Source organism: Xyrauchen texanus, chromosome 14 (genome assembly GCF_025860055.1).
Source record: "Xyrauchen texanus isolate HMW12.3.18 chromosome 14, RBS_HiC_50CHRs, whole genome shotgun sequence".
In the NCBI taxonomy this organism is placed as follows: domain Eukaryota; kingdom Metazoa; phylum Chordata; class Actinopteri; order Cypriniformes; family Catostomidae; genus Xyrauchen; species Xyrauchen texanus.
The window spans coordinates 40,275,506-40,302,755 of NC_068289.1; the positions used below are offsets into that span (position 1 = coordinate 40,275,506).

The 27,250-nt window shown below is 37.3% G+C and overlaps 1 protein-coding gene across 1 annotated transcript; it reads left to right on the forward strand.

The window, feature by feature from the left end:
• On the forward strand, positions 1 to 26,855 carry LOC127654737 (ATP-dependent 6-phosphofructokinase, liver type-like). Its single transcript, XM_052142060.1, has 22 exons — positions 1 to 236; positions 1,035 to 1,108; positions 1,251 to 1,328; positions 3,163 to 3,352; positions 6,289 to 6,454; positions 6,871 to 6,915; positions 7,537 to 7,645; positions 7,723 to 7,818; positions 8,839 to 8,931; positions 9,069 to 9,194; positions 9,293 to 9,357; positions 9,756 to 9,819; positions 11,972 to 12,118; positions 13,940 to 14,010; positions 14,092 to 14,179; positions 14,730 to 14,882; positions 17,120 to 17,284; positions 20,105 to 20,166; positions 21,948 to 22,059; positions 22,146 to 22,245; positions 22,505 to 22,610; positions 25,772 to 26,855. The coding sequence occupies exons 1-22, from the start codon at positions 152 to 154 to the stop codon at positions 25,917 to 25,919; spliced, it is 2,343 nt and encodes a 780-aa protein (XP_051998020.1). The 5' UTR covers positions 1 to 151; the 3' UTR covers positions 25,920 to 26,855.
• The last annotated feature ends 395 nt before the right edge of the window (positions 26,856 to 27,250 follow it).

Below are 27,250 nucleotides of genomic sequence, written 5' to 3' on the forward strand. Positions count from 1 at the left end.
GACATCAGTGCGCGCTGGACACGTTACAGCGTCTTTTCCGCCTGTCGGACGGTAAAACGACGCAATAGACGACTGGAAACAATCATTTGACTGTGGTGGAAACTGTATATCCCGAATGCGTAGAGAGTGATTTGGTGTATCCGGGATCAGAATGAGTTCCGCGAGGCTGGAGAAGCTGCGGATGACGGGCTCGGGGAGGGCCATCGCCGTACTGACCAGCGGAGGAGACGCGCAAGGTGATCACATACTAATAACATCTGCACTAATAACATCTGCACTAATAACATCTGCACTTCACTACAGACATCAGAGATGTTCGTGCAGTCGGATATATTGTAGTGTGGGTTTCATGTGAAGAAAAGGCCAGATGAAGATTATTGAAGTCTTGCCATTTAAATGCGCATGTACAGCTACAGGTTGTTACACAATAAGCGCAAATCACATGATCACTTATTAACACACATGTATGATAACGTTCCCCTAACGTTACTGTATGATGTCATTTCCTCTGGGAAACCAAGTTTGAGTCTGCACAACTATAAACTAATGTTCCCAGAACGTTGCAGGGATGTTTTTGTGATAACCTAATAAGAACTTATGCAAAATGTTTAATTATTATTATTTTAATTTTATATTAATATTATTAGTAGTACTTCAAATGAATGTTCCCAGAACGTTGCAGGGAGGTTTTTAATGTTGTTTGTTTGTTGTTGTTGTTTTGTAGTTCTCATTATTCTCCTTATTTTGATTCTGACTTTTGTAATCCAGTATTTATTTTACAGTATCACAGTAAAAAAAGCAAAATACAGTATCTTTTATCTGTGATGTTGGATTGACAAATGACCCGGGCATGTTCTTAACATGTTCTTAACATGTTTCGTGAGATGCACCCAATCAGATTTACCTTTAATAAAAGTGATTCACTGTTAAAGTCATAATCTGATTAATATGCACAGATCACTTTGAGTGATTGGAAATTCAAACTTGATTGAATGCTGATTGGCTATAGTGTTGTAACCTTTGACCTCTCTCAGGTATGAATGCAGCTGTCCGGGCTGTGACCCGAATGGGAATATTTGTGGGAGCCGAAGTGTACCTGGTTTATGAGGTACTCTCATGAATATTTGCGTTTTCCAGATATCTTTTATAATGTATGGATGGTGAAAACATGTGATTAACACTGAACACGTGATCGTGATATATCAGTGATATTGGATGTACTGTCTAATGTGTTGTGTTCATTGATTCAGGGTTATCAAGGACTTGTTGATGGAGGAGAAAATATTAAACTGGCCAACTGGCAAAGCGTCACCAATATAATTCAACTGGTAAGAACATAAATGATGTGTATGTAGTTTGTCCTGAATATATTCAAGGTTAACTGCACTTGATTTCAGTCATCTAAAGTCGCCCAAGTCGTTTCTGCTGTATTAAACTGCAGCTTTGTCACACTGTGTTTGTATGTTTCTGTTCTGTTGGTGCCGTTAAGGTGGTTTACTGGTAAGCTGTCCTGTTGCATGAACCGTAGTGCTTTTATTTTGTATTGGAGAGCTCAAATATAAACTTTAACATGTATGGATGTTACATAAGATATCCTAAATGCTCTTTTGCATGGACGGATTACCCACCGGGCCAATGGGGCCAGTGCCCAGGGGCCCTTGACTGCCCGGGGGTGCCCTGGGCTTTAAGGCTGTGCAATCTAGTTTGGTGACACCCCCCACCTGCTCAACAACTTTTGGGCCCTTGGAGATAATTGGCCCCAGGGCCTTTGCAAGTCATTATCCGTCCCTGCTCTTTTGCCATGCTTTTATTTGGTTTTGCGAAATGTTCCTGTCCTACTATCCTGTATGCAATGAGTTGGACTGAATTATTTGTCACATCTACGAACATGTTGATTTGCCCTGCTTAATTCTGTGGCATAAATATTTCTATGATTATGTGATGATGATGTCATTGATTTTCAGCTGTGTCCATTTATACTATTCTGTAGATTGTGACAGATTCGACTTGTATTAATAATGTACTGTTTAACCAAAAATGAAAACTTACAAAATGTATGCAGTTATTTTTTCTGTGAAACACAAAAGGAGGCGGGAACCGGCTGAACAATTAACATGAACTTTTAATCACTAAAATACAACATTAAATATAAACAAACAAACATGCAATGCGGACGCATGCATCTCTCTCTCCCCAATCAGCATCTCTGGTTGCCCTTATCTCACTCTCCCACTGCTCAGCTGATTCAGTGCCCGGCCACAGTGCCCGCTGCATCACGGGCCGGCTACACCCTCCTCCTCATCAAACTCCTCCCCCACCCGATTCTGGCCGGGGTGCCAACGGTCTGACTAACTCCCTCCCCATCTCTGGACGGGAGTTGTTGCCCTTCCAGCCGTTCTGTCAGCCAGTGGTCCACCCCGCCTCCTGTGAACCTGGTGTAGAGACTAGGGGAGGAGAGAGAGAGAGAGATGCGCACGAGCTCCAGACACACTGTCACTGGTTCTCATTATTTGTCTTGTCATGATCTGTTTTGTGCTACTTAATGCTTTGGCAATAGTCCTCCGTTCATGGTGGACGGAACACAATCATGCTCAATAGACTGTCACTGTTCTAAATTGACTCGAGCGAGCAGCGACCCCGAGCCCCAGTCAGATTTCAGTCGGCTGCCTCCCTGGTGGATGGTAGCGATGAGGACTCCGGGACAGCGCATCCCTCCTTTCTCCAGGGTTTCGACACCACTGTAACAGGTAAAAGATGGGCAAGGAGGCAGCGGGAACTGGCAGAACAATCAACATAAACTTTTAATGATAAACACAACATAAAGCATAAACAAACAGACACACGTGCAACACGGACGCGTGCATCTCTCTCTCCCAAACCTGCATCTCTGGCTGCCCTTATCTCGCTCTCCCGCTGATTCAGCGCCAGCCGTGCTCCATCATGCCCCAGTCACGACACACAACGCTTGACTCTGAATACTGCATTTTGCGTCGCTCGACTCCACGAAGCTGTGATGCATGCATGCAACACACTGTGCACAGCATTGACATACATTTTTGAACAATTTGCATGAGTTTAAACATTACAAAGACATCTGGCATTTGGTAAGTCTCATGTCTTTGCATTGTGTTTCATTGTTCTCTTTCTGACTCTTTTCCACAGGGTGGCACAGTGATTGGCAGTGCCCGCTGTAAGGCCTTCACTACGCGCGAGGGGCGTTTAGCTGCTGCCTTTAACCTGGTAAAACTTGGCATCTCTAATCTGTGTGTTTGTGGGGGTGATGGCAGCCTGACGGGGGCGAATATCTTCCGCTCTGAGTGGAGTGGACTGCTCGAGGAACTGGTGAAGAAAGGTACAAAGTCACATCAACACGCACTTCTGGTTCACACTGACATTCATGTGGAAATAACGTTAGAGCTTTTGAGTGTGTTCGATTTCAGATTTATTTTATGTTGCAGCTGATATAAAATTATTAATAATGATTGGTAATATCGTGATTAGTCTAATGTTCTTTAGGAAATAAATCGCACATTAAAATTGTTTAACGATCCTTCCTTGTGTAAGCATTAAGACGGCTAGGGTTAAATTTCAGAGCCCAAAATGGTGTTGAAGTTAGTCAGTTTGTATCAGTTTAAACTGTCTGTTTCAATTAGTGCTGTCAGTTGATTAACATTTTTAACTGCGGTTAATTGCATGATTTTTCATAGTTAACCATGGGAATTCTGCCAAACACTCTTACATATTCGGGTCTCACAAATAGATCTACAAAATGCCCAGATAGTGTAAAATTTTAAAAACAATATATATATTTATATTTCGATGTTTTCTTTTTATATATATCAAAGAGAAAATGCAACAAATCAAGACAAATCTAGAACAGGATTCATTACTTTCACACTGACATTTTCTGACATGCAACTGGCTGTCAAAAACATATTGAGTTACCCATAACACATAAGATACACATAAGATACACATAAGATACACATATGTATTTTCTCAGGCACTTTTTGAATCTAAATAGACACATAATTTACATAATTTCATTAGTACACCTAAATGACAATTGTCATATAATAATGTTCAAGTGTTAAACTTGCTATAGTTTACTTCCATTTTGTTTCTTCATCAAATAACCAAATGTCAAACTTAAAGTCAGTCACTGAAACATCAGAAGTTGAGTGAGAAATAAAATGCTCAATATGTATTTGTACAGGCATACTGATAATTCACCATTGTTGTTATTGTCTGTCTGTCTGGTGTCTGTCTGGTATCTGTCTCTGTATTATCTATCTATCTCTGTCTGTCTGTCTGGTATCTGTCTGTCTGTCTGTCTGTCTGGTATCTGTCTGTCTGTCTGTCTGTCTGGTATCTGTCTCTGTATTATCTATCTATCTCTGTCTGGTATCTATCTATCTCTGTCTGTCTGTCTGTCTGTCTGGTATCTGTCTCTGTATTATCTATCTATCTCTGTCTGTCTGGTATCTATCTATGTCTGTCTGTCTGTCTGTCTGTCTGGTATCTGTCTCTGTATTATCTATCTATCTCTGTCTGTCTGGTATCTATCTATGTCTGTCTGTCTGGTATCTGTCTGTCTGTCTGTCTGTCTGGTATCTGTCTATTTGTCTTTCTGTGTGTCTGTCTGTATTTTCTATCTCTCTCTATTTCTCTTTCTTTCTATCTCTCTTTCTCTATTGTCTGTCTGTCTCTATCTGTCTAGTCTGTCTGTCTGTATTTTCTATATTTCTATTTCTCTTTCTTTCTTTCTTTCTATCGCTCTCTCTATTTCTCTATTGTCTGTCTGTCTGTATTTTCTATCTTATCTGTCTTTATATATATATATAGTACTTAAATAAAAATATATAATTTATGGAAGTGCAAAAAAAACTAAAAACAATGGCAGTCTGGTGTCTCTAATGACCGAATACACTTTTGGTACTTAAACCATTGTACTTTTTATTTAATTTTTTCCTATTTTAGCATTTTTCTTGTGATACACTATTTAAAAGAGAGAGATTGAGGTATACCAAAGAAATGTTTTGGCACAATTTCAAAAAATGGTTGAGGTACAGGGGGTGGAATGAGGTCCTGTGTCACTAAAAATATGCTAAATATGCTGGTTAAATCGTGATATTAATCGCAGATGCCGACATTTTACTCGTTGTATTTAATTTTTTTTTTCTGTCAAAATGCATTTTATTTCCTTTTAGGAAAGAAAACAAAATTATATGTACCAATAATGTTTTATTAACACTTTCCAAAGAAAATATTCCACAGTATTAAGATAGAAATGTACTAAAATAGCCAATTAACATTAAACATTCCCCAAAGTCTAGGTGTGAGGTCGACTAATTGAAAGTACTAGTCCCCATATGTTACGTATTCATTGCAATGGACAATGAAAGTTTAACTCTAATCCTCCACAACATTAATCGTTGTTATCCACTTTGCAACCACTATCGTGAAGCCACATTTACAACCATTCACGCCATTTTGAACTCCACATGAAAAGCGCTTGAAGAGGATGTCTTGTTTTGCTATTAGCGGGGAAATTCTGATGCTATCACAAGTCCCATCTGGGTTCGTTTGTACAATAGATTACAGTTAAGAGGTCCTTTCTCCATCACATGATCATTGTCGCAGAATCGCTGTGTAAATCGGTGTATTTTCTGACACATTGGAAATGATCCGCAGTATTCAATCCAGTGTTTAAAACACACTCGCAGCTGAATAATATGTCAAATTGGTAAATGCATTAATCGCTTTACAGAAAAATAAACATTTGAAACATTTGAAATTAATCAGATGTGGTAACAAGTTAAGTTGGACACCTACAGTTTCAATTAATCGATTCAAATCTCTGAGTCAACGATACATTTGTATCATTACTCAAAATTGTTCACGGAATGTTTTAGTAAAACTATGTTACTGTTTATTACCTACAGTATGTGTTGTTGTTGTAGGCTGTTGGTGCATGTAAATAACAATAACAATGATCAAATATGATTCTTGTTCATCAGCGTAGAAAACATGCCTTATTAAAAAAACTATTATTATTATTATATTTTTACAAATAAGGCATCTCTTATCAAATGTAAGGCGTGCCTTATTTTAAAGGAGATTTTTACTTTTAGTTCTTTCATTAAGCATTTTGGACCAATAAAGAATAAAAACATAGAATTATGGAGATATATATTGAATATCGTCAAAAGGCTGAAAAATAAAGCTATCATCTCTGGCAAAAAATCTATACATGGTTATGAAGGTCATTTATACTGTCCTTCACAGGTCGGATCACAGCAGAGACTGCGAAGCAGCACGGTCATCTGAACATCGTGGGTCTGGTGGGCTCTATTGATAATGACTTCTGCGGAACAGACATGACCATTGGCGCTGACTCCGCCCTTAATCGCATCACTGAGATCATTGACGCCATCACTACCACAGCTACGAGGTCTGCATGATATTAAAATGACTCTTTCTGCCTGTCAATCATATAGTATTGTAGTTGCAGAGAGTTATTGAGGCTTAATGCCATTTTGATGCCATGTTGTTCATAGCAGTTGTCAGATGAGGGCGCTGTTTTCCTGCTGTTGTTTTTAACAACTGTTTCTGCTCTCAATAAAGCTCATTTTGGTATTTTTGGAGTTCAGGATTTTGGAAAGAGGGGGCGTGGCTAATTTAGCAGCTCTATTAAATCGCTTACAGCAACTTTAAGTCCTAATTCCAAGCACATTCCAGAATAATTGTCTCAAAATGTTGCATCTTGTAGTGAGAGAGATGCATTTAGGTCAGATAGACATTAAGTCAATGTTATCCTCATATCTATGATTCATTTTGCAACTCTCTTTGTTTTATTGCTTGTTTCAGCCATCAGCGCACATTTGTGCTAGAGGTCATGGGACGCCACTGTGGGTGAGTCATACTGCCACGGTGTGTCCTCATTCACTGTCTGGGAGATAAAAACTGCACAGAAGATCATGAGAGTACCATGAACTTTGGTTGGGGTTTTTCTCTCTCGAAATGCCATACTCCTTTCTGACTGTAATTCCTCTTGAGCTTTCAAGCTACATGCCACCAAATGTCACAGACCTTCAGGCTAAGTAGACATTATTTTTTCTAACTGATCAGACTTTAGGTTTTCCCAGAGCAAATGACCTAAACCATAGTCAGTCGGTCAACTACCTAGCAACCACCAAGAACACCTTAGACAGCACCTAGCAATGCCTTTAGTGTTTATGCTACTTAATGTGCATAATCTATAGACTACAAATTATTTCCCATTTACATCACATGCTTTAATAAATGACAGAAGTGCTGAGTTAACCTCTTAAACTCAACCTTACATCTTATCAGATGAAACTACATATGTCTGACTTACTGTATATATATATGGGGACTTGAGCATTATAGCGGGCCCACCGGCGGGTCCACAGAGTTTAAGTTATATAAACAGGCACCCACTATATGACAGTGGTATATGAGTGTGACCCGCAGCAGTACAACAGTATTACTGATGCAGGTGTTTTTCTGCAGGTATCTGGCGCTGGTTTCAGCTCTGGCGTCTGGAGCTGATTGGCTGTTTATTCCAGAAGCTCCTCCTGAAGAAGGCTGGGAAGACCTCATGTGCGCTCGCCTGGGAGAGGTGAGAAACTATTTATTTACGTATTTATGAATATCATTTGTTTTAGTTTTTTTCTGTGAGTTTGTGTGTTTGCTCAGAGTCGTAGTAAAGGATGCAGACTGAACATCATCATCATCGCTGAGGGAGCGGTCAACAGAAACGGCGAGCCAATCACCTCCAACTACGTCAAAGATGTGAGCGATATTCTTCAGTTATGGACGTGATAACAGATCTTTAACTCCTCCTAATGTAATGTATGGAAGTATTTGCAATTGCAATTGCATTTTCAATTTGTGGTCGCTTAATTTGTGCCATAATCCAAATGCAGCTGCGAATCACATATTACCGTTTGCATTTTCGTTTACACAAAGGTACGATGTCTGCCAAATTTAAAATGAAAAAGCAAATGTGGAATGCCCAATTCTCACTACTTACTAGGTCCTGGTGGTGGCGCGGTTACTCTCCTCAATCCGGGTGGCGGAGGACAAGTTTCAGTTGCCTCCGCTTCTGAGACCGCCAATCCGCGCATCTGATCACGTGACTCGTTGTGCATGACACCGCGGAGACTCACAGCATGTGGAGACTCATGCTACTCTCCGTGATCCACACACAACTCACCACACGCCCCATTGAGAGTTAGAACCACTAATCACCACCACGAGGAGGTTACCCCATGTGACTCTACCCTCCCTAGCAACCGGCCCAATTTGGTTGCTAAGGAGACCTGGCTGGAGTCACTCAGCACGCCCTGGATTGAACTTGCGACCCGAGGTGTGATAGTCAGCATCAATAATCTCTTCCAACTAAAAACACGCCCACAGTATAAACGCCCACCCCAACACTGATTGACAGGTGTCTGTGTAAGGCATCGGACATGCAAGTGCGAAGGGAACTGCTATTCCTTATGAATTTTGGCAGGCTCCATACGGGATGCAGATGAAGTGAGATTGCATACAGGGTAAATGCTTTTGCTTTTTTTGACAGGGTCATAACTCATAAGGCAATGGCAAATGGACTTTGTACATTCATGTAAACGAAAATGCAAACGGTAATATGCGATTTGCAACTGCATTTGGATTATGACCACATGGGGGCGTTTTTGCCCCCATTCACTTCCATTGTGATTCTTCGGTTTCTATCTCAATTCATATTCAGTTTCACATAATGATTTAAAAATGTCAAAATGTTAATTCATAATCTGTCTTTCCGTGTAGCTGGTGGTGGCGAGGCTGGGTTATGACACTCGGGTGACCGTGCTGGGTCACGTCCAGAGAGGAGGAACACCATCAGCCTTTGACAGAGTGCTCGTAAATAATCCTAATTTTGCACTTTACGGCCATCAGCACAAATCTTCTTAAATGAGTAACTCCTATAGTTTTACAAATGGAGTTATTCAGTTGTCAGCATTAGAAAAAGATGGTTTTGGGTTGTTTTTGTTGAGTAGAGCAGTAAACTGGGCGTGGAGGCCGTGGTGGCTCTACTGGAGGCGGGGCCTGACACGTCCGCCTGTGTGATGGGCCTATCAGGAAATCAGGCTGTACGGCTTCCTCTGATGGAGGCGGTGGAGTTGGTGAGTCTTAAATGCAACAACAAACTCGTATTTGACATTTTATCTGAACCTATTATAATATTATATTATACAAATTTTTTTAATTTTTTCCCCTGAAGACTAAAGAAGTGCAGAGAGCCATGAATGAAAAAAGGTTTGAAGAAGCCATACAGTTACGGGGCAGGTGAGAATAAGATTAGTTAACTATTTACTCATCCCTCACGCTGTTATAAACCCATGTTTTATGTACGTCTGGGAATCTGGACACTGAATATTTTCCTCATGACCAGGGCTGGACTGGGAAGAGAAATCGGCCTGGGATTTTACATAGCAACTGGCCCAAAAGTTGTTGCTTTTCTGCATATCGCTGCCGCCGTTTTGTGGCCCGTTCTGCATAACACAGCGGCTCATTTCAGCTTATTGCTCCCATTCGGCCCATTTTGCGCTCTGTTCTCCCGATGGCCAGTCCACCCCTGATTGTCCCCAAAGTGCGTCGGCCCACCGGGAAAATGTCCGGTATGCCAGATTACCAGTCCAGCCCTGCTCATGACCCATTAACGATGGCTCAATTTATGTTTGCAGGAGTTTTGAGAATAACTGGAGCATTTATAGGTTGTTGGCCTATCAAAAGCCTGCTCAAGTCCAGGTAAGACATTTAACTCAATGAACTAAACTACCTGAATAATTTAACAGTTTGTAATTAGAGTTCGAATTGGTTTGTGTTATGTTGAAATAATGTAGTGTAAAATACAGTATGCACGTTTTACAGTAATGTATTTTACTGTGTGTTTATTGTTCTGTACAATTTGTTCTCTTTGTATAATTTCAAGTCGCCTGAATGTTTATTTAATGTAAGCAAGTTATATTTGGAGTAGTTTGTAATTATTTTTCTTGTCTTAAAATACAATTAGGGAAGTGTTTTAGTGTGCCAAAGATACGTCGTTCTGTGTATCAAATCAAATTGAATTGTTCTGGCTTTACCAAAAACCCTTTTTAATCGAACTGGTAAATAGAATCAATTTGGGGCATATAAATCATAGAGATGGGTATTTTGAGTCATTTTGTACTAGAGTACTCTAACACATAACAAAACGATTAATCGATTACATTAAATTTGCATTTTAAGTGAGTAAATAAACAGTATGACACAGACGTGAAATGTATATTGGGGATTTCACAACTGTTTTCAGTACACAAGCAATAAAATCATCTTAAATATGCTGGAATATGGTTATAAAGATGCCAGCTTCATTTCTGAATACCCAAAGTACAGTGGCAAGTAAAAGTATGTGAACCCTTTGGAATTAGCTGCATTTGTGTATACATTTTATTTGTATCATCTGTCACAAAAATGAACAAACACAAACTGTTTTATCTAATAACGCACAGATTATTAAATTGTTCTTGTACATACTGAATACATAATTCAAACATTCACAGTGTAGGTTGGAAAAAGTATGTGAACCCCTTGGCTAATGGCATCAACAAAAGCTAATTATAGTCAGGTGTTGGCAAACGCCAGCATTTGCTGATGTGGACCATGCATTGCAAAAACAAAAACAAAAAGAGATCTCCAAAGACCTACGATCAATAATTGTTGCTGAAAAGGGTTAAAACGTTATCTTGAAGAGCTTATATATTCATCTGTGCACAGTTAGACAAACTGTCTATATATGCAGATGATTTGGTACTATAGGTACTCTCACTAGAAGTGGCCGTCCAGAAATGATGACTCTCAAAGGGAACACCACAGAATGCTCAATGAGGTAATAAAGAGCCCTAGAGTGACAGATAAAGACTTGAAGGAATCATTGGAGCTGGTTAACATCTCTGTTCATGAGTCTACTGTATGGAAAACATTAAACAGGAGTGTGTTCATGGCAGGACATCACGAAGGATCTGATGCTTTCCAACGAAACATTGATGCATGCTTGAAGTTTGCCAAAGACAACCTTGACACCCCACAACGCTACTGGGAAAATGTTTTGTGGACTGATGACACTAAGGTTGAATTATTTGGGGAAAACTCGCAGCACTATGTATGGCATGAAAAGGGCACTGCATACCAACATGCAAACATCATCCCAACTGTGAAGTTCGGTGGAGGGAACATCATGATTTGGGGCTGCTTTGCTGTTTTGTGGCCTGGACCACTTGCCATCACCAAGGGGAAAAATGAATTCCCAAGGTTATCAAGACATCCTACAGGATAATATCAGGGTGGCTGTGCACAGCTGAAGCTCAGTAGAAGTTGGGTGATGCAGCAGGACAATGACCCTAAACATCAAAGTAAATCCACTACAGAATGGCTTAAAAAAAGAAAATCCACCTTTTGGAGTGTCCCAGTCAGAGTCCAGAACTTACCCCAGTACAGATGCTGTGGAATGACCTCAAGAGTTCCTTCTGAAATTTGTGCAGGTCTAATCCGGAAACACTTGGTTGAGGTTATTGCTGCCAAAGGGGGATCAAATCATTAGTTATTAAACCCAAGGGTTCACTTACTTTTTCCACAGCACTACACTACTAAAATCCACCTTTTGGAGTGTCCCAGTCAGAGCCCAGAACTTAACCCAATACAGATGCTGTGGAATGACCTCAAGAGAACCGTTCACACCAGACATCCTGAGAGTATGTCGCTCATAATCATCCCCAACAGATCATATAACATTAGTCTGTATGTATGAAAGGTGTTAATCAGTAAGAAGCTGGTATCACAGATCAGCCCTGTTCATTCCAGTTTAGTTTCATCTCAATTGTTTTGACCTCATATAAACTCTTTTGTGCTCTTCTGCTCTCAGAGTGGTCACTCCATGGGGATTCTGAATGTAGGAGCGCCGGCCGCTGGCATGAATGCTGCCGTGCGATCAGCGGTTAGAGTCGGACTCTCCACAGGTCACCGCGTTTACATAGTTAACGATGGATTTGAGGGTCTGGCCAACGGAGCGGTACAAAACATTTATTTGACCCAATAAATCATTGTGAAATAAAGTGTTGTTCTAAAAAAAACATTAAAGTTTGAAAATGACAGCATCTAAACCATGTTTACAAATCTTTTTATGTTTACAGTTTAACTGGGAATGCTGATTTAACACATTCATTTTAATAAGTGAGATGTTTTAAAAGCCTCTGTATAGCGTATGAGTACATATAACAACAATTAATAACAGTACAGGTGGAATTAGGCCAATTATAGAAAATGTATCCTAAATTTGTAAATATGTGATTCTGGTTCTGTTCACTTTACCTCACTTTGAAAAGTCTCATTTTATTCCACTATATGGCAGGAAACACTAGAAAAAATATTTTCTTCTCTATCACATTCCATCACAATATACAGATGTGAAATGTAGGTGGCGCTCTAACACATTTTATCCCTCACAGATGTGCTCGTCCATAGACATTCAGTCTAATGTTTAGTTCAAGCACCACCCTCATTATTTCATTGAATATCTCGGCCTCTGAGTGGACTACAAGCTCAATCTAGGGGTCATTACAAAGCTGAGATCCTCCCCTTTGTGATGATAATGTAACATTTTATCATCAATAGTCGAAAATATATTTTTATGCTGATTTGTTTTGCATGCCTTTCCTTCTGGATGGCATATTTTGTCCTGGACATTTAATATATAACATTGGACTATACAAACAAGCTCACAGACAAGTAAACAATGGCTCATTTGTTAGAGATCATCCTAAGGTAATTAAGCAGATATAAAGTTTTTGGGGTATTTGGGGCTTACAGCAGCAGTTAACAGAGCATAAATGAGACATTTGCATTTGCTGACATATATAAATCATATTTCACTTTGTGATTCTTTTGAAAATCTTTCAAACTGTGTTATTAGGACAACAAAATAAACTATACAGTCTCATTCCTGAGAATGAAAGCTTTCATTTGATATGTGACTTGTCTATTTATGTGCTATTTGAAGGACTTCGTATAAATATTTCTATCCCATTACCTCTAGGGGGTGCTTATTTTCAACGTAAATGATACGAGGCCTAATTTTGTAACACTTTAAGTTACATAAATGCAGAACTGATGGTTATCTATGAAAAGCTCAAAGTTTAAGCTTTCAAATGATACCTCATATGCGTTACTTATGTATACGTAGACTTTAACGTTTAAGGGGATAAAGCCATTTTTTGGGGGTTAAAGACTTTTATTTTATCTGAATACTTCTCTAATGCAACAATATATGTATATGATGTAATGTATGTGAATTATTTGCATTATAATATAATTATATTTATTATTATTTATTATATTAATATTATTAATACAAAAAATATATTTTTGGGGGGACCTTTCTCAGTAAATATTGATATGATTAATTGCGATTAATTTATCGGCACATTATGTCAGCCCAAATTATTGTATTTTATTTTTATATTTTTTATATAATGATAATTAAATTCAGACGAACAAAATATGCTAATTACGTTTATTAGTCCCATCTGGATTTTATCGAAAAATAATTCAATTTGTATTTTTTTTTATTTTTTTTTTTTTTTTTATTTTGAGTAAATGTATTAAATAAATGTAATAAATGTAGAGTCCTGCTATGGTTTTTAAAAGGGTAAATATGTAACTCCATCACCTGCAGCGATACCCTCACAAAGGTGTTCTGACCAGCCTTTTTTTGCATATTTAAGCTGCTGTGAATATGTGTATATTGTTTCTGTGTTTATCCAAGCCTACAGAAATGTATGTGCACACTTGACGTGTGAGAACTAATACGAGCACTATTTGTCCTGTGTTAAAGGTCAGTGAAGTCTCATGGAATCAGGTAGCTGGTTGGACAGGTCAGGGCGGCTCTCTGCTGGGAACTAAAAGGTGTGTCGCATTTTAAAACAACATTGGATTTTTATTGGATCTTGTCTCTGTCAACTTTGTTTCCCCCTCAATGTTTTCTAGAACACTCCCGAACACCTGCATGGAGAAACTAGTGGCAAACCTCAACAAGTTTAATATCCAGTCACTGCTTGTTGTTGGTGGTTTTGAGGTGAAGTAAAACGTAACTTTCTTCACAGGTTTTAATACAGTGCATAATATCGGTGGATCTCACATCATGTGGCAATCTAACATAGTTAACAAAAACCAAACATTGTGAAATGCATTAATATTACCATGAACAGCCAAGGCCCAAAAACATGCAAAATTAACAATATGACATGCCTAATGGAAAATATTGTGCATGTGTAAATGCATAAACAACAGCCTAATGAATGGAACAAACAGTAGGCAAATATAATATTAGTATAAGCCAAATCTTAAGAAGTGCCAGAACATGCAGACTTTGACATTAACAACAGAAGAAATTGGCAGTGTTTAAAAGTGAATAAGACTTTTAATAAGTTTATTTTGCTATCATAAAGGACTATGCATGATTATATGTTTAGTTTGTATTGTATTATATGCATTTAGCATTGTTTTTCCCTGCTGTCATCCAGCGGCTGAGAAGCACTGCTTTATTCTCTATGTATCCTACTGCCGCTTTTAGTTTATATTTAACATATTTAAGTTATCTGATTGTGCTTTTCTGTCCTGTCCAGGCTTTTGAAGGGATATTGGAGTTGGTTGAAGCTAGGGGGCGCTATGATGAACTGTGTATTCCCATGTGTATCATCCCAGCCACCATCAGCAACAACGTGCCTGGCACCGACTTCAGTCTAGGGGCTGATACTGCGGTTAATGCTGCCATGGCTGTAAGTACACACCACTGAAGATCACTTTTGACATAAGCCTTGATTATATTCTCATTATTCCGTTCTTGGCATATGCATTGTATCAAACACAAATGTAACTTACAAGAAATTAATTAGTCACCTGAAAATATTATAACCTAGTGAGCTGCCTACATAGGCAGCATTGTAAGGCATCATAGGTGCAATTTCATAACATATTGACACTTGAAGTGCACCTGGGAAGTTCCTACGTCCGAGCCGGGCATTTCGTTATTATGACGTTACACAAATAAGTCGAAAAAAGCCAAACATAATGAACAACAGCAAAATCTCAAGCATAAGTTAATACACTTGCAGCACATCGTCGACAGATGCTTTTGTAACGTCTCTCTTTGATTGCATCGCGTCATAACCTCCCGAGACCCGCGATCCACATGTGTGGACATTACGTTTTGGCTTCGCTATGAGCAATGCATAATTTATTTTCATTTAAACCGACTGATCTCAGTTCAGGACACTTTAGGCTGTCATTAAAGGTAAAATGTTCAATGCAAGGTGTAATGTAACAAAACAACATGGCGCTGACCACAGCGGAGTTTGTCTTTGGCAAACGGCAACAAAACTACATCTGGTAAGAAACCTCATTCAGTTTTTACATTTAAACCTGTTGCAGTCAAAAGATTAGAGTCTCTAGTTTCATCAGATTTGCCTTTTTTTATTTTTTTTATTCCATTGATTTATTGCAAAACGGCATGCCGTTAAATACAATGACCATGTACTCTGTGGACTATAGGCTAATTTTCCTTAAAATATCCTATATATTTACTGTGCATTTTCACATTGAGAATCAATGGGTTCATCCAAAATATGGGAAATGTTGCTTACAGAAGCTATTTATGGAGTTAGAATGAAAATAAGGTTGATTTCAAACTGTTCTGAGACCAGTGCAGACAGACAGCACACTGGAGGTTAAGTCATTCACTAATTAGGGAGCAAGGGAGCATCCTATAGCTCTCCTATAACTGTTCTGAGACCAGTGCAGACAGATAGCACACTGGAGGTTAAGTCATTCACTAATTAGGGAGCAAGGGAGCATCCTATAGCTCTCCTATAACTGTTCTGAGACCAGTGCAGACAGACAGCACACTGGAGGTTAAGTCATTCACTAATTAGGGAGCAAGGGAGCATCCTATAGCTCTCCTATAACTGTTCTGAGACCAGTGCAGACAGACAGCACACTGGAGGTTAAGTCATGCACTAAATAGGGAGCAAGGGAGCATCCTATAGCTCTCCTATAACTGTTCTGAGACCAGTGCAGACAGACAGCACACTGGAGGTTAAGTCATGCACTAATTAGGGAGCAAGGGAGCATCCTATATAGCTATCTATGCAGTTAAGTGCATTCACTCCTAACATCCAGTCAAAAGTTCAGATGATGTTTGGACCACTCAACATGTTAGACAGACTATTTGCCCAGTTTATATATATTATATACCAGTTACCAGCTATTTTTTACTTGTCTGTGAGCTTGCTTGTGTGAATAATCAATGTTATATTTTAGCTTCCCAGAACTGGAGTGGTGGTGGCGTAGTGGCTAAAGCACAGGGCTGTTAATCAGAAGGTCACAGATTCTAACCTCACAGCCACCACCATTGTGTCCTTGAGCAAGGCACTTAACTCCAGGTTGCTCCGGGGGGATTGTCCCTGTAATAATTGCACTGTAAGTCGCTTTGGATAAAAGCATCTGCCAAATGCATAAATGTAAATGTAGAACAAACAATGCAGTCTTGCAGGAAAAGCATGCCAAACAAATCATCAGAAATATTAATGATGAAACTGTATATATTATCACAAAGAAGAGGATCTCAGCTTTCTAATGACACCTAGACTGAGCTTGTAGTCCACTCAGAGGCCGAGATATTCAATATAAAAATGGGGGTGGTGCATGAACTGAAAGTTAGACTAAATGTCTATGGACGAGCACATCTGCGATGGCTAAAATGCGTTAGAGCGCCACCTACATTTCAGGTAGTACTTGCTCCCATCTTATGGAATAAAATAAGACTATTTGGGGGTCTTTCTTTCTGAAGAAGGAAAAAATGAGACCAATTTTTGGCAGTTAGTCCACAGTATGTTTAAATAGTGAGCTTTTACATTTTAGTGTGAAAAATCCCACAACTATTCATAAACATGCAATTGACAGATTTAATTGACGGCATCTGGTTTTTAAGTGAAATACGTGTGTGTGTGTTATAAAGAGCTGTGATAAGATCAAGCAGTCTGCTACTGGCACCAAGAGAAGAGTGTTTGTGGTGGAGACGATGGGAGGATTCTGTGGTTACCTGGCAACAACCACTGGCATCGCTGTCGGTGCGGATGCGGCTTATATTTTCGAGGACTCTTTCAACATCCATGACCTGAAGGTGAGAGAGAGCCACTTAATAAAAAGCCACATTTTCTCATTCACACTTAATTGCATTTTTCATTGATGCAATTGACAAACATTATTATATTGGCTTTTTCAAAACCCCTAAACTCCTAGAGCTTTCAAGATACATCCACCAATTTTGGCACAGACCTTCAGGTTGTTCTGACTTTTCTAACTGATTGGAATTACGGGTGTCACACAGCAGGCGATCAAACATCCCCCAAATCCCATAGACTTACATTGACCGAATGTTCAAGTGGGCCAAGGCTATTCAAACGGTCAAAAAATGCAAAAATTATAATGTAAACAAGTCCTTTAATCTGCTTAAACTGCTCTTCTTTCTGTCTTTCTATTGACAGTTGAAGTCAGAAGTTTACATACATCTTAGTCAAATACATTTAAACACAGTTTTTCACAAATCCTAGAAAACATTCCCTGTCTTGGGTCAATCAGGACCATTATTTTAAGAACGTGAAATGTCAGAATAATGGTCGAGAGAATGATTTATTTCAGGTCTTATTTCTTTCTTCACATTCCCAGTGGGTCAGAAGTTTACATACACTTTGTTTGTATTTGGTAGCATTGCCTTTAAATTGTTTAACTTGGGTCAAATGTTTTGGGTATCCTTCCAGAAGCTTCTCACAATAAGTTGCTGGAATTTTGTCCCATTCCTCCAGACAGAACTGGTGTAACAGAGTCAGGTTTGTCGGCCTCCTTGCTCGCTCACGCTTGTTCAGTTCTGCCAACAAGTGTTCTGTTGGACTAAGGTTGGGGCTTTGTGATGGTCACTTCAACACCTTGACTTTGTTGTCCTGAAGCCATTTTGCCACAACTTTGGAGGTGTGCTTGGGGTCATTGTCTATTTGGAAGACACATTTGTGACTTCCCGGCAGATGTCTTGAGATGTTGCTTCAATATATCCACATAATTGTCCTTCCTCATGATCCTCATCTATTTAGTGAAGTGCACCAGTCCTTCCTGCCGCAAAGCACCTCCACAACATGACCCCCATGCTTCACAGTTGGGATGGTGTTCTTCGGCTTGCAAGCCTCCCCCTTTTTCCTCCAAACATAACGATGGTCATTATGGCGAAAAATATCACATTTTGTTTCATCAGACCAGAGGAAATTTCTCCAAAAAGTAAGATCTTTGTCCCCATGTGCATTTGCAAACTGTAGTCTGACTTTTTTGGACAGTTTTGGAGCAGTGGCTTCTTCCTTGCGGAGCAGCCTTTCAGGTGATGTCCATATAGGACTGGTTTTGCTGTAGATCTAGATACTCGTCTACCTGTTTCCTCCAGCATCTTCACAAGGTCCTTTGCTGTTGTTCTGGGATTGATTTGCACTTTTCAGAATGCGTCTCCATCCTGAGCGGTATGATGGTCTGTCTGCGTGGTCCTGTCACAGCTCCGGTGAGTTTGTTTAGTCATTTTCACTTCCTCATGTCTCGCAGACGCAGCCGGCATGCATGATCAGCATTTCCATGGGAACGCTGATCATGTCACTGATTAGTGTGCCATGCAACACTGGTTCCTCCCTAATTCACTCACTTCTTTAACCCGTCATGTTCTCAGTCTCTTTGCTAGATTGTTGTTTGATGTGGAGTACTAACATCACTCTCTCTGCCTAGTTGGCCCAGTCTCGTGTAACTGTTGGTTGCCCGCGTGTCCGGTGTGTGGTTGCCTACGTGTGTGTGGTTGCCTTTCTGTATTGCTTCGTGTCAGCTGGTCTTCCACGGAGGATACCTTGTTTACTGCCCGTGAGTCTGGAGTCAAGTCGCTCTTCTCTGCTGGGGGTTGTTCTGCATCTCACTAAGCTTCAACGGAGGATTCTACGAATCTGTTCCTGACTTCCACAACGCTCACTCTCTTCATGGATTGCCCCTTGTGCAGCCATAGCACGCATGTTATCGGAGATTGCTTCCCGCTGCTCAGCCGGTGCCGGAATCTTCCACATTCCACAGCCTAGTTACTACTCTTAATTATTGTTAATAAATCCTTTGAACGTTTACTCTGCTCTTGGGTCTGTATCAGGGCTGGACTGGTAATCTGGCATACCGGGGATTTTCCCAGTGGGCCAACGTACTTTGGGGCCTATTAGGGGCAGACTGGCCTTCGGGTGAACAGAACGGGCCTGTGACTCGGCCGAGAAACGGGGCGAATTGGCCGCGATTTCTCTTCCCAGTCCAGCCCTGGTCTATTTGTTCTCGCTATCACTCATTACAGGCCCCATGATGTGTACACTTGCATACTATTGTTTGTACAGATGAACGTGGCACCTTCAGGCATTTAGAAATTGCTCCCAAGGATGAAACAGACTAGTGGAGGTTCACAATTTATTTCTGAGGTCTTGGATGGTTTCTATTGATTTTCCCATGATGTCAAGCAAAGAGGCACTGAGTTTAAAGGTAGGCCTTAAAATAAATCCACAGGTACACCTCAAATTCAGTACACCTCCTATCAGAAGCTAATTGGCTAACTGTCCAAAGGCTTGACATAATTTTCTGGAATTTGCCAAGCTGCTTAAAGGCACCGTTAACTTAGTGCATGTGAACTTCTGACTTTGCATATTTCTATCAATCTATTTGTAACCTTCAAACTTATTTTTATTAGTGTAAACTTTCAGACCACCTGTCTTGACAAACTTTACTGATCAAGTTGCATTTCATAATTCTTTGCAGTTAGAAATAAAACATTGATTTATATATTTTCATATATATATTCAAATTCATATATATGTATATTATGTTTGTAAATCACTCGCATTATAAGCGTGTGTTTATTTTGGTGTGACACTCTGTTTTTTGGATCATTTAGACCAACGTGGAGCATTTAACAGAGAAGATGAAGAAGGATATCCAGAGAGGTCTGGTGTTGAGGTAATGAGTCGTCTGTGTCATGTCTGTTACTTTACAATGTACATATGATGAACACCGTCATTTAAAGATCACCAGTAGTTACAGTCTGGCAATCATTTTTATTTATTTATTTTAATACAGTGTTACATGTTACTTTGTGTTTACCAGCGTTGGACAAAATTCCAAATGAAAAAATAGTTTCCCGGAATGTATCTATTTTAATTGAATTGTCTTTTAAATGACATTTTGATACCTGAATTTGAATCAAGGTAGAAAGTAGTATGCTTAAGCATCATTTTAATTTAACGAACTAGAGTTCAAAAAAGTAGACACGTTTTTAATAATATTTTAATACAATACAAATTGCCCATAAAATGTGATTGTATATCCAGAAACATTACAAAATATTAATAATTAATGTTTGAAATGAAAAAATATCTATTTAAATTAGTTTTTAATTTATTTATATTTTATTATATTTAAAGGTGCACTCAGTTTGATGAAATCTTGGACCTACAGTGACACCTAGTGGCGTGGATGCAGCAACATTCAAACGCTTTCAGTGTCAGATGCCATGATTCATTTAATCCACTGGTGAAAGTGTCCAAAAACAGGACGGGTACTGAGATTAAGCGAGTAGTATTCGGCTGGTCATGTGATTCTAACATGGCCACGCCCCCATGTGCGGACCCTCTCCATGTGGAATAAAACGGCTTTTATAAGGTACAACATTTTAATGATAAAGATTACTGGGTGCACTTTCAATGGTAGACTGCTAAAGATTTTTTGTTAAATTAGATAAATTAGAAATGATCAAAACTCCAGTATTATGCCACTACACAAATAATTTTCTGATTCTGATACCAGTAAAAAAAATTAAAAATGACTCATCCATTTAAATAAAAAAATACAATATATAATACTTAATTACTAGTTATAAATCAATAATAATTGTATTGTATTTAAGTAATCTGTTCTGCAGCACTTTATTTGACCAAAATTACTCCAATGTTTAATTTTAGATTTTGCTGTGAGGTTCTGTTAAAAAAAAAAAAAAGTACTTTGTTTGATTAAAATTATGCAATAATAATGTAATTTTATGTTTAAAAAATATTTTTGAAATTTTATTTTTTATTTAAATTTGTTTTAATTTATTTATTTAGACATCCTTTTGACAATAAAATAGAAATCAATCTGTCGAATACTGAATTAAGAAAAAATCGAGAAAATGCAGAATTTGTGACAAAAAACAAACATAATTTTTAATAACTTTGTGACCGCTAAGAATGACTTTTTTTATGGTGTTTTTTTGAGTAACAGTTTCTGAAACATAATAAAAATGCTGTCCTCAAATCATCAGTCTCACAGTATTGCATCAAGGACATCGACGAGTACCGAATATATCAGGACTCCTAAAAATGCTATCGGGACATCCTTAAAAAAAAACTGTTCTTACCCAAGTTCAGTACAGAAAGCCTAAATGAATGACTGTCATGTTCATGTATCAGGTTTCTATAATTTAATCATTCTTGTGTTTGTCACATCCTTAAATAAAGAAAAGGTCCAGCGGCAGATATGGTACTAACTAATGGCACGTCCAGCACAAATGACACAACAAAACTATGTTCCTCCACGAGTAACTTCAGTACATTTAATTAATTAACTGTCATTTTATAGACCTTGATGGAAGACACCATTAACCAGAATGCTCAAATTTACCCCACAAACAACTCTAACAGTATATCTAGAGGATGTTACGCAGTGTAACTCAGTGATGTGAGAGGAAACTCTTGTCTTCACAGTAATGAGAAGTGTCATGAGCATTACAACACTGATTTCATTCATAAGCTGTACTCCGCTGAGGGGATGGGTGTGTTTGACTGCAGAGTCAATGTCCTGGGACATCTACAGCAGGTACATCTAGTGACATCACATAATAATAAATACAAATGCAACAATTGATGTTTTGTCATTTCATATCTTTCTCTTGTATGAAAAAGGGAGGCGTCCCAACACCTTTTGACAGAAACTGCGGCACTAAACTGGGCGTTAGATCTGTACAGTGGCTGACGGAGAAGATGGTTGAGACGTTTAGACAAGGTGAGGGGATATTTGGATGCATATACTGTAACGAAATAAAACAGATTTCTGTTATAAACTGATAGTTTGTGGCTAAGAACAACCCTTAACTGTGGTAAATATCCCTTTAACGCACCATCTTTGGTGGCTTATTGCTTAATTGTGTCACTAGAAATGGAGATGTATGGCCTCACTGTTATGCTACTTCTCGCGCTAAATTAAATTGCATTTATTGGTGTAATTTATATGTAGAATGAGACTGTCTGCTTGTGTCTGGCAGGTCGTGTGTTTGTTAATTCTGCAGACAGCGCTTGTGTGATCGGCCTGTATAAGAAGGTTCTGACTTTTAGTCCTGTGACTGAACTGAAGGACCAGACAGACTTCGAGTGAGTAAAAACCTTTAGGGATAAACATCAACTTGGTGTTATAGAATCACGTTACTATACATACATTTTTGCAAAATTATATTTACGTGGCTCGTTGTGCATATCGGTGCAATGAACACTAGGGGCGCTACCACAACAATAACTTTTATTCACTTTCTCACAAATCACGAGTAAAACATCGGATTATCAGTTCATAAACACTCGTAATAACGAGATATTGTCATTATGTCGTAATAACGAGATATTGTCATTATGTCGTAATAACGAGATAATATTATTGTCGTAATAACGAGATATTGTCATTATGTCGTAATAACGAGATAATATTATTGTCGTAATAACGAGATAATATCATTATGTCGTAATAACGAGATATTGTCATTATGTCGTAATAACGAGATAATATTATTGTCGTAATAACGAGATAATATCATTGTCGTAATAACGAGATATTGTCATTGTCGTAATAACGAGAAAATATCATTGTCGTAATAAACAAGATAATATTATTGTCGTAATAACGAGATAATATCATTGTCGTAATAACGAGAAAATATCATTGTCGTAATAAACGAGATAATATTATTGTCGTAATAACGAGATAATATCATTATGTAGTAATAACGAGATATTGTCATTATGTCGTAATAACGAGATATTGTCATTATGTCGTAATAACGAGATAATATTATTGTCGTAATAATGAGATATTGTCATTATGTCGTAATAACGAGATAATATTATTGTCGTAATAACGAGATAATATTATTGTCGTAATAACGAGATATCATTATGTCGTAATACCGAGATAATATTATTGTCGTAATAACGAGATAATATCATTATGTAGTAATAACGAGATAATATCATTGTCGTAATAACGAGATATTGTCATTATGTCGTAATAACGAGATAATATTATTGTCGTAATAACGAGATAATATCATTGTCGTAATAACGAGATAATATCATTATGTAGTAATAACGAGATAATATCATTGTCGTAATAACGAGATATTGTCATTATGTCGTAATAACGAGATAATATCATTGTCGTAATAACGAGATAATATCATTATGTCGTAATAAACGAGATAATATTATTGTCGTAATAACGAGATAATATTATTGTCGTAATAACGAGATAATATCATTATGTAGTAATAACGAGATAATATCATTGTCGTAATAACGAGATATTGTCATTATGTCGTAATAACGAGATAATATTATTGTCGTAATAACGAGATAATATCATTGTCGTAATAACGAGATAATATCATTGTCGTAATAACGAGATAATATCATTGTCGTAATAACGAGATAATATCATTATGTCGTAATAACGAGATAATGTTATTGTCGTAATAACGAGATATTGGCATTATGTCGTAATAACGAGATATTGGCATTATGACGTAATAACGAGATAATATCATTATGTCGTAATAAACGAGATAATATTATTGTCGTAATAACGAGATAATATTATTGTCGTAATAACGAGATATCATTATGTCGTAATAACGAGATATTGTCATAAAAACAATATATTTTCGATATTATCATAAAATTAAATTCTCACTCTAAAAAAATGTATTAAGATTTACACAGTTCAATTAAATAAAAAATACTTTAATAAAAATAAATAAAAAATAAATCTAAAATATTTTTTGAATGTGGAAGTATGTATAAAAGATGTATAAATACCTCTAACAGTTTTGAAAGAAAAGTTTCATTCATTGCACACTTTATTAAGTGGCAAATAAAATGTCAACCAATATACTATATTTGATTTTATTACTGTCATTACAATACCTCTGTAGTTTTATTTAAATGCCCGACAACTATTGGATTGCACATTCATTGATAGACAAGTGCAAGAACGATGAACAATCTCTTATGAACATGTTCAATATATTTATCATATGCGATAATTTGTTAAATGATCTGTTTTATAAGTGGACAGTGAAACAACCCACTAAAATGATAGATGTCGTTTTTATAACATAATATCTCATTATTACAATACAAAAAGTTATTTAATAACATTACTGAGGGGAAATAATAAGTACCTGGCAGCATTGCACTAGCGTATTAACATCCTCATCTGTTTTGGAGAATATTTAAATGGATTGTAGCGCCACACAGTGGACATTTCACCTCCAAACTGCCACATCATGACTATTATTTTGCAAAAATGTCGCCACATTCACATTTTTCTTCAGGCTGATTATGTTACACATTAGTACTCTTCCTTCTGTTGATTTTAGATTAAAGGTCAAGTGTGTAATTTCTGCACCACTAGCATTACCAAACAGAATTGAAAACATTTAATAAACTAACGCCACTGGTTGAGCCAAGGTTGCGATTTCGTTTGATTCCACTAGTGCCACAGAAACCTTACAATTCATCTTTTAAAGGGATAGTTCACCCAAAAATTACAATTCTCTCATCATTTGCTCACTTTCATGCCATCCCAAATGTGTGGCTCTCAATCTTCTGCTGAACACAAACGAAGATTATTAGAAGAATATCTCAGCTCTGTAGCTCCACACAATGCAAGTGAATGGTGACCAGAACTTTTATGCTATCTTTATGTGCTTTTTGTTGCTTCAAATTAATCCATACGACTCCAGTGGTCTTCTGTAGCAATGCAATCACTTTGAGTGAGAAACAGATCAATATCTAAATCAATTTTACACTAAATCTCCACTTTCACTTTCAGAATGTGAAAGTTACAGTGGAGATTTACAGTAAAAAAATACTTAAATATTGACCTGTTTCTCACTCAGACTTATCATATCGCTTCTGAAGACATGGATTAAACCACTTGAGTCTTATGGATTACTTTTATGCTGCCTCTATGTGCCTTTTGGAGATTCAAAGTTCTGGTCACCATTTACACACATTGTATGGACCTACAGAGATGAGATATACTTCTATAAATCGTCAATTGTGTTCAGCAGAAGAAAGAGAGTCATACACAACTGGGATGGCATGAGGATGAGTAAATGATGAGAGAATTGTAATTTTTGGGTGAACTGTCCCTTTAAGGTCAAACTGTAAAGAAAAGCAATATACTGTAAATCAGAACAAGTATAATGTCAGAACTATCAAACTAGTATCAGTCACTGTGAGATATGTTAATTGTCCTGCAGACACAGGATGCCGAAGGTGCAGTGGTGGTTCAATCTACGTCTTTTGCTGAAGATGCTGGCGAAGTATCAGACGTCCTTCAACGAGTACGTGACCGGAAAGATTGAACATGTGACTCGTTGCTCTCTCGGTATAGACACTGGGTTTTAATAAACACACCACTAGTGCCCTCATTCAGTCCAACTTTACCAAACTGCCAGTTCTCCGTTAAAAAAGCCAGACCCTTTAGTAAATAAAGGAGTGCATCATGACTTTTACGTTTGTCATCCCATGCAACTTTAGTGATCACTTTAGAAAGGAAAGCTTTAATGTATATTCTGCCTATCAAAACAGTGTTTAGAAAGTGCTTAACAGAACACATAAAAACATATAAAAGTAAAATAATCAGTACAAATTATATAGTAGATTAAAATCAAGTTAATTGTTTCTTCATGATGCCTAATGCATTCATGTGAACGAATTGAACCTTATTCTAAAGTGTTTCCTAAATATCTTTTTTTTGCCATTTATTTATGAATTTAAATAACTTCCGACTATTTAAGTCAAAGTTGGTTTATGATGTTCTCAGATCTAATTTAATCTGTTATTCTAGTCATAAGGATGCAGTTATAGCAACACTAATATGGGTATAATTATTTTGTTGTTTTAATATAACCCATGCAAAGTCTGTTTTTATCGTTCCATTTTTATTAGATAATTTTATTGTCAACTTTAATCCATGGAGTTCTGTTGAAAATAAAGTAGGAGCTAAAGAAATCCACCCATACAGCATGTTCACCAATTCTATAAATAAATAATGATAAATTATTATTTTAAGTATTTTGCCATTTAAAAACCATATAAATTCAGTTTTTGTTGTTCAGTTTTTATTAGTTAATTTGTATTGTCAATTTTAACCAATAAATGATGGTGGAAAATAAAGAAATTCACCAATTTTATATATGAATAAATATGTATAAATTAAAAATCAATTTTGAAATGTTTTGTTTTTAAAATATCATCCATGCAAAGTATATTTTTATTGTTCATTAATTAATTTGTATTGTCAATTTTAACCCATTAATTTCTGTTGGAAATAAAGAAATTCACCCAAATTATTCTCCAATTCTATATATAAATAATTATTTTAAGTATTTTGCAACTTACCGTGCAAAACAAAAGTTTTAATCATTAAATTCGTATTAGTTAGAACAAATTATGATTTTGTTGAAAATAAAGAAATTCACTCAAGATGTTCACCAATTCTATATATGAATAAATATGTATTAATTAAAAATCAATCTTGACATATTTTGTTTTTAAAATATCCAACTTATATTTTTATTTTTTGATCATTATTTGTCACGTTGTATTGTCAATTTTAACCAATTAATTTCTGTTGAAAATAAAGTAGGAACTAAAGAAATTCACCAATTCTATATATAAATAATTCTATACAAATGTACAAAAATAAACATTCTTGAAATTATTTTCTTATTTTA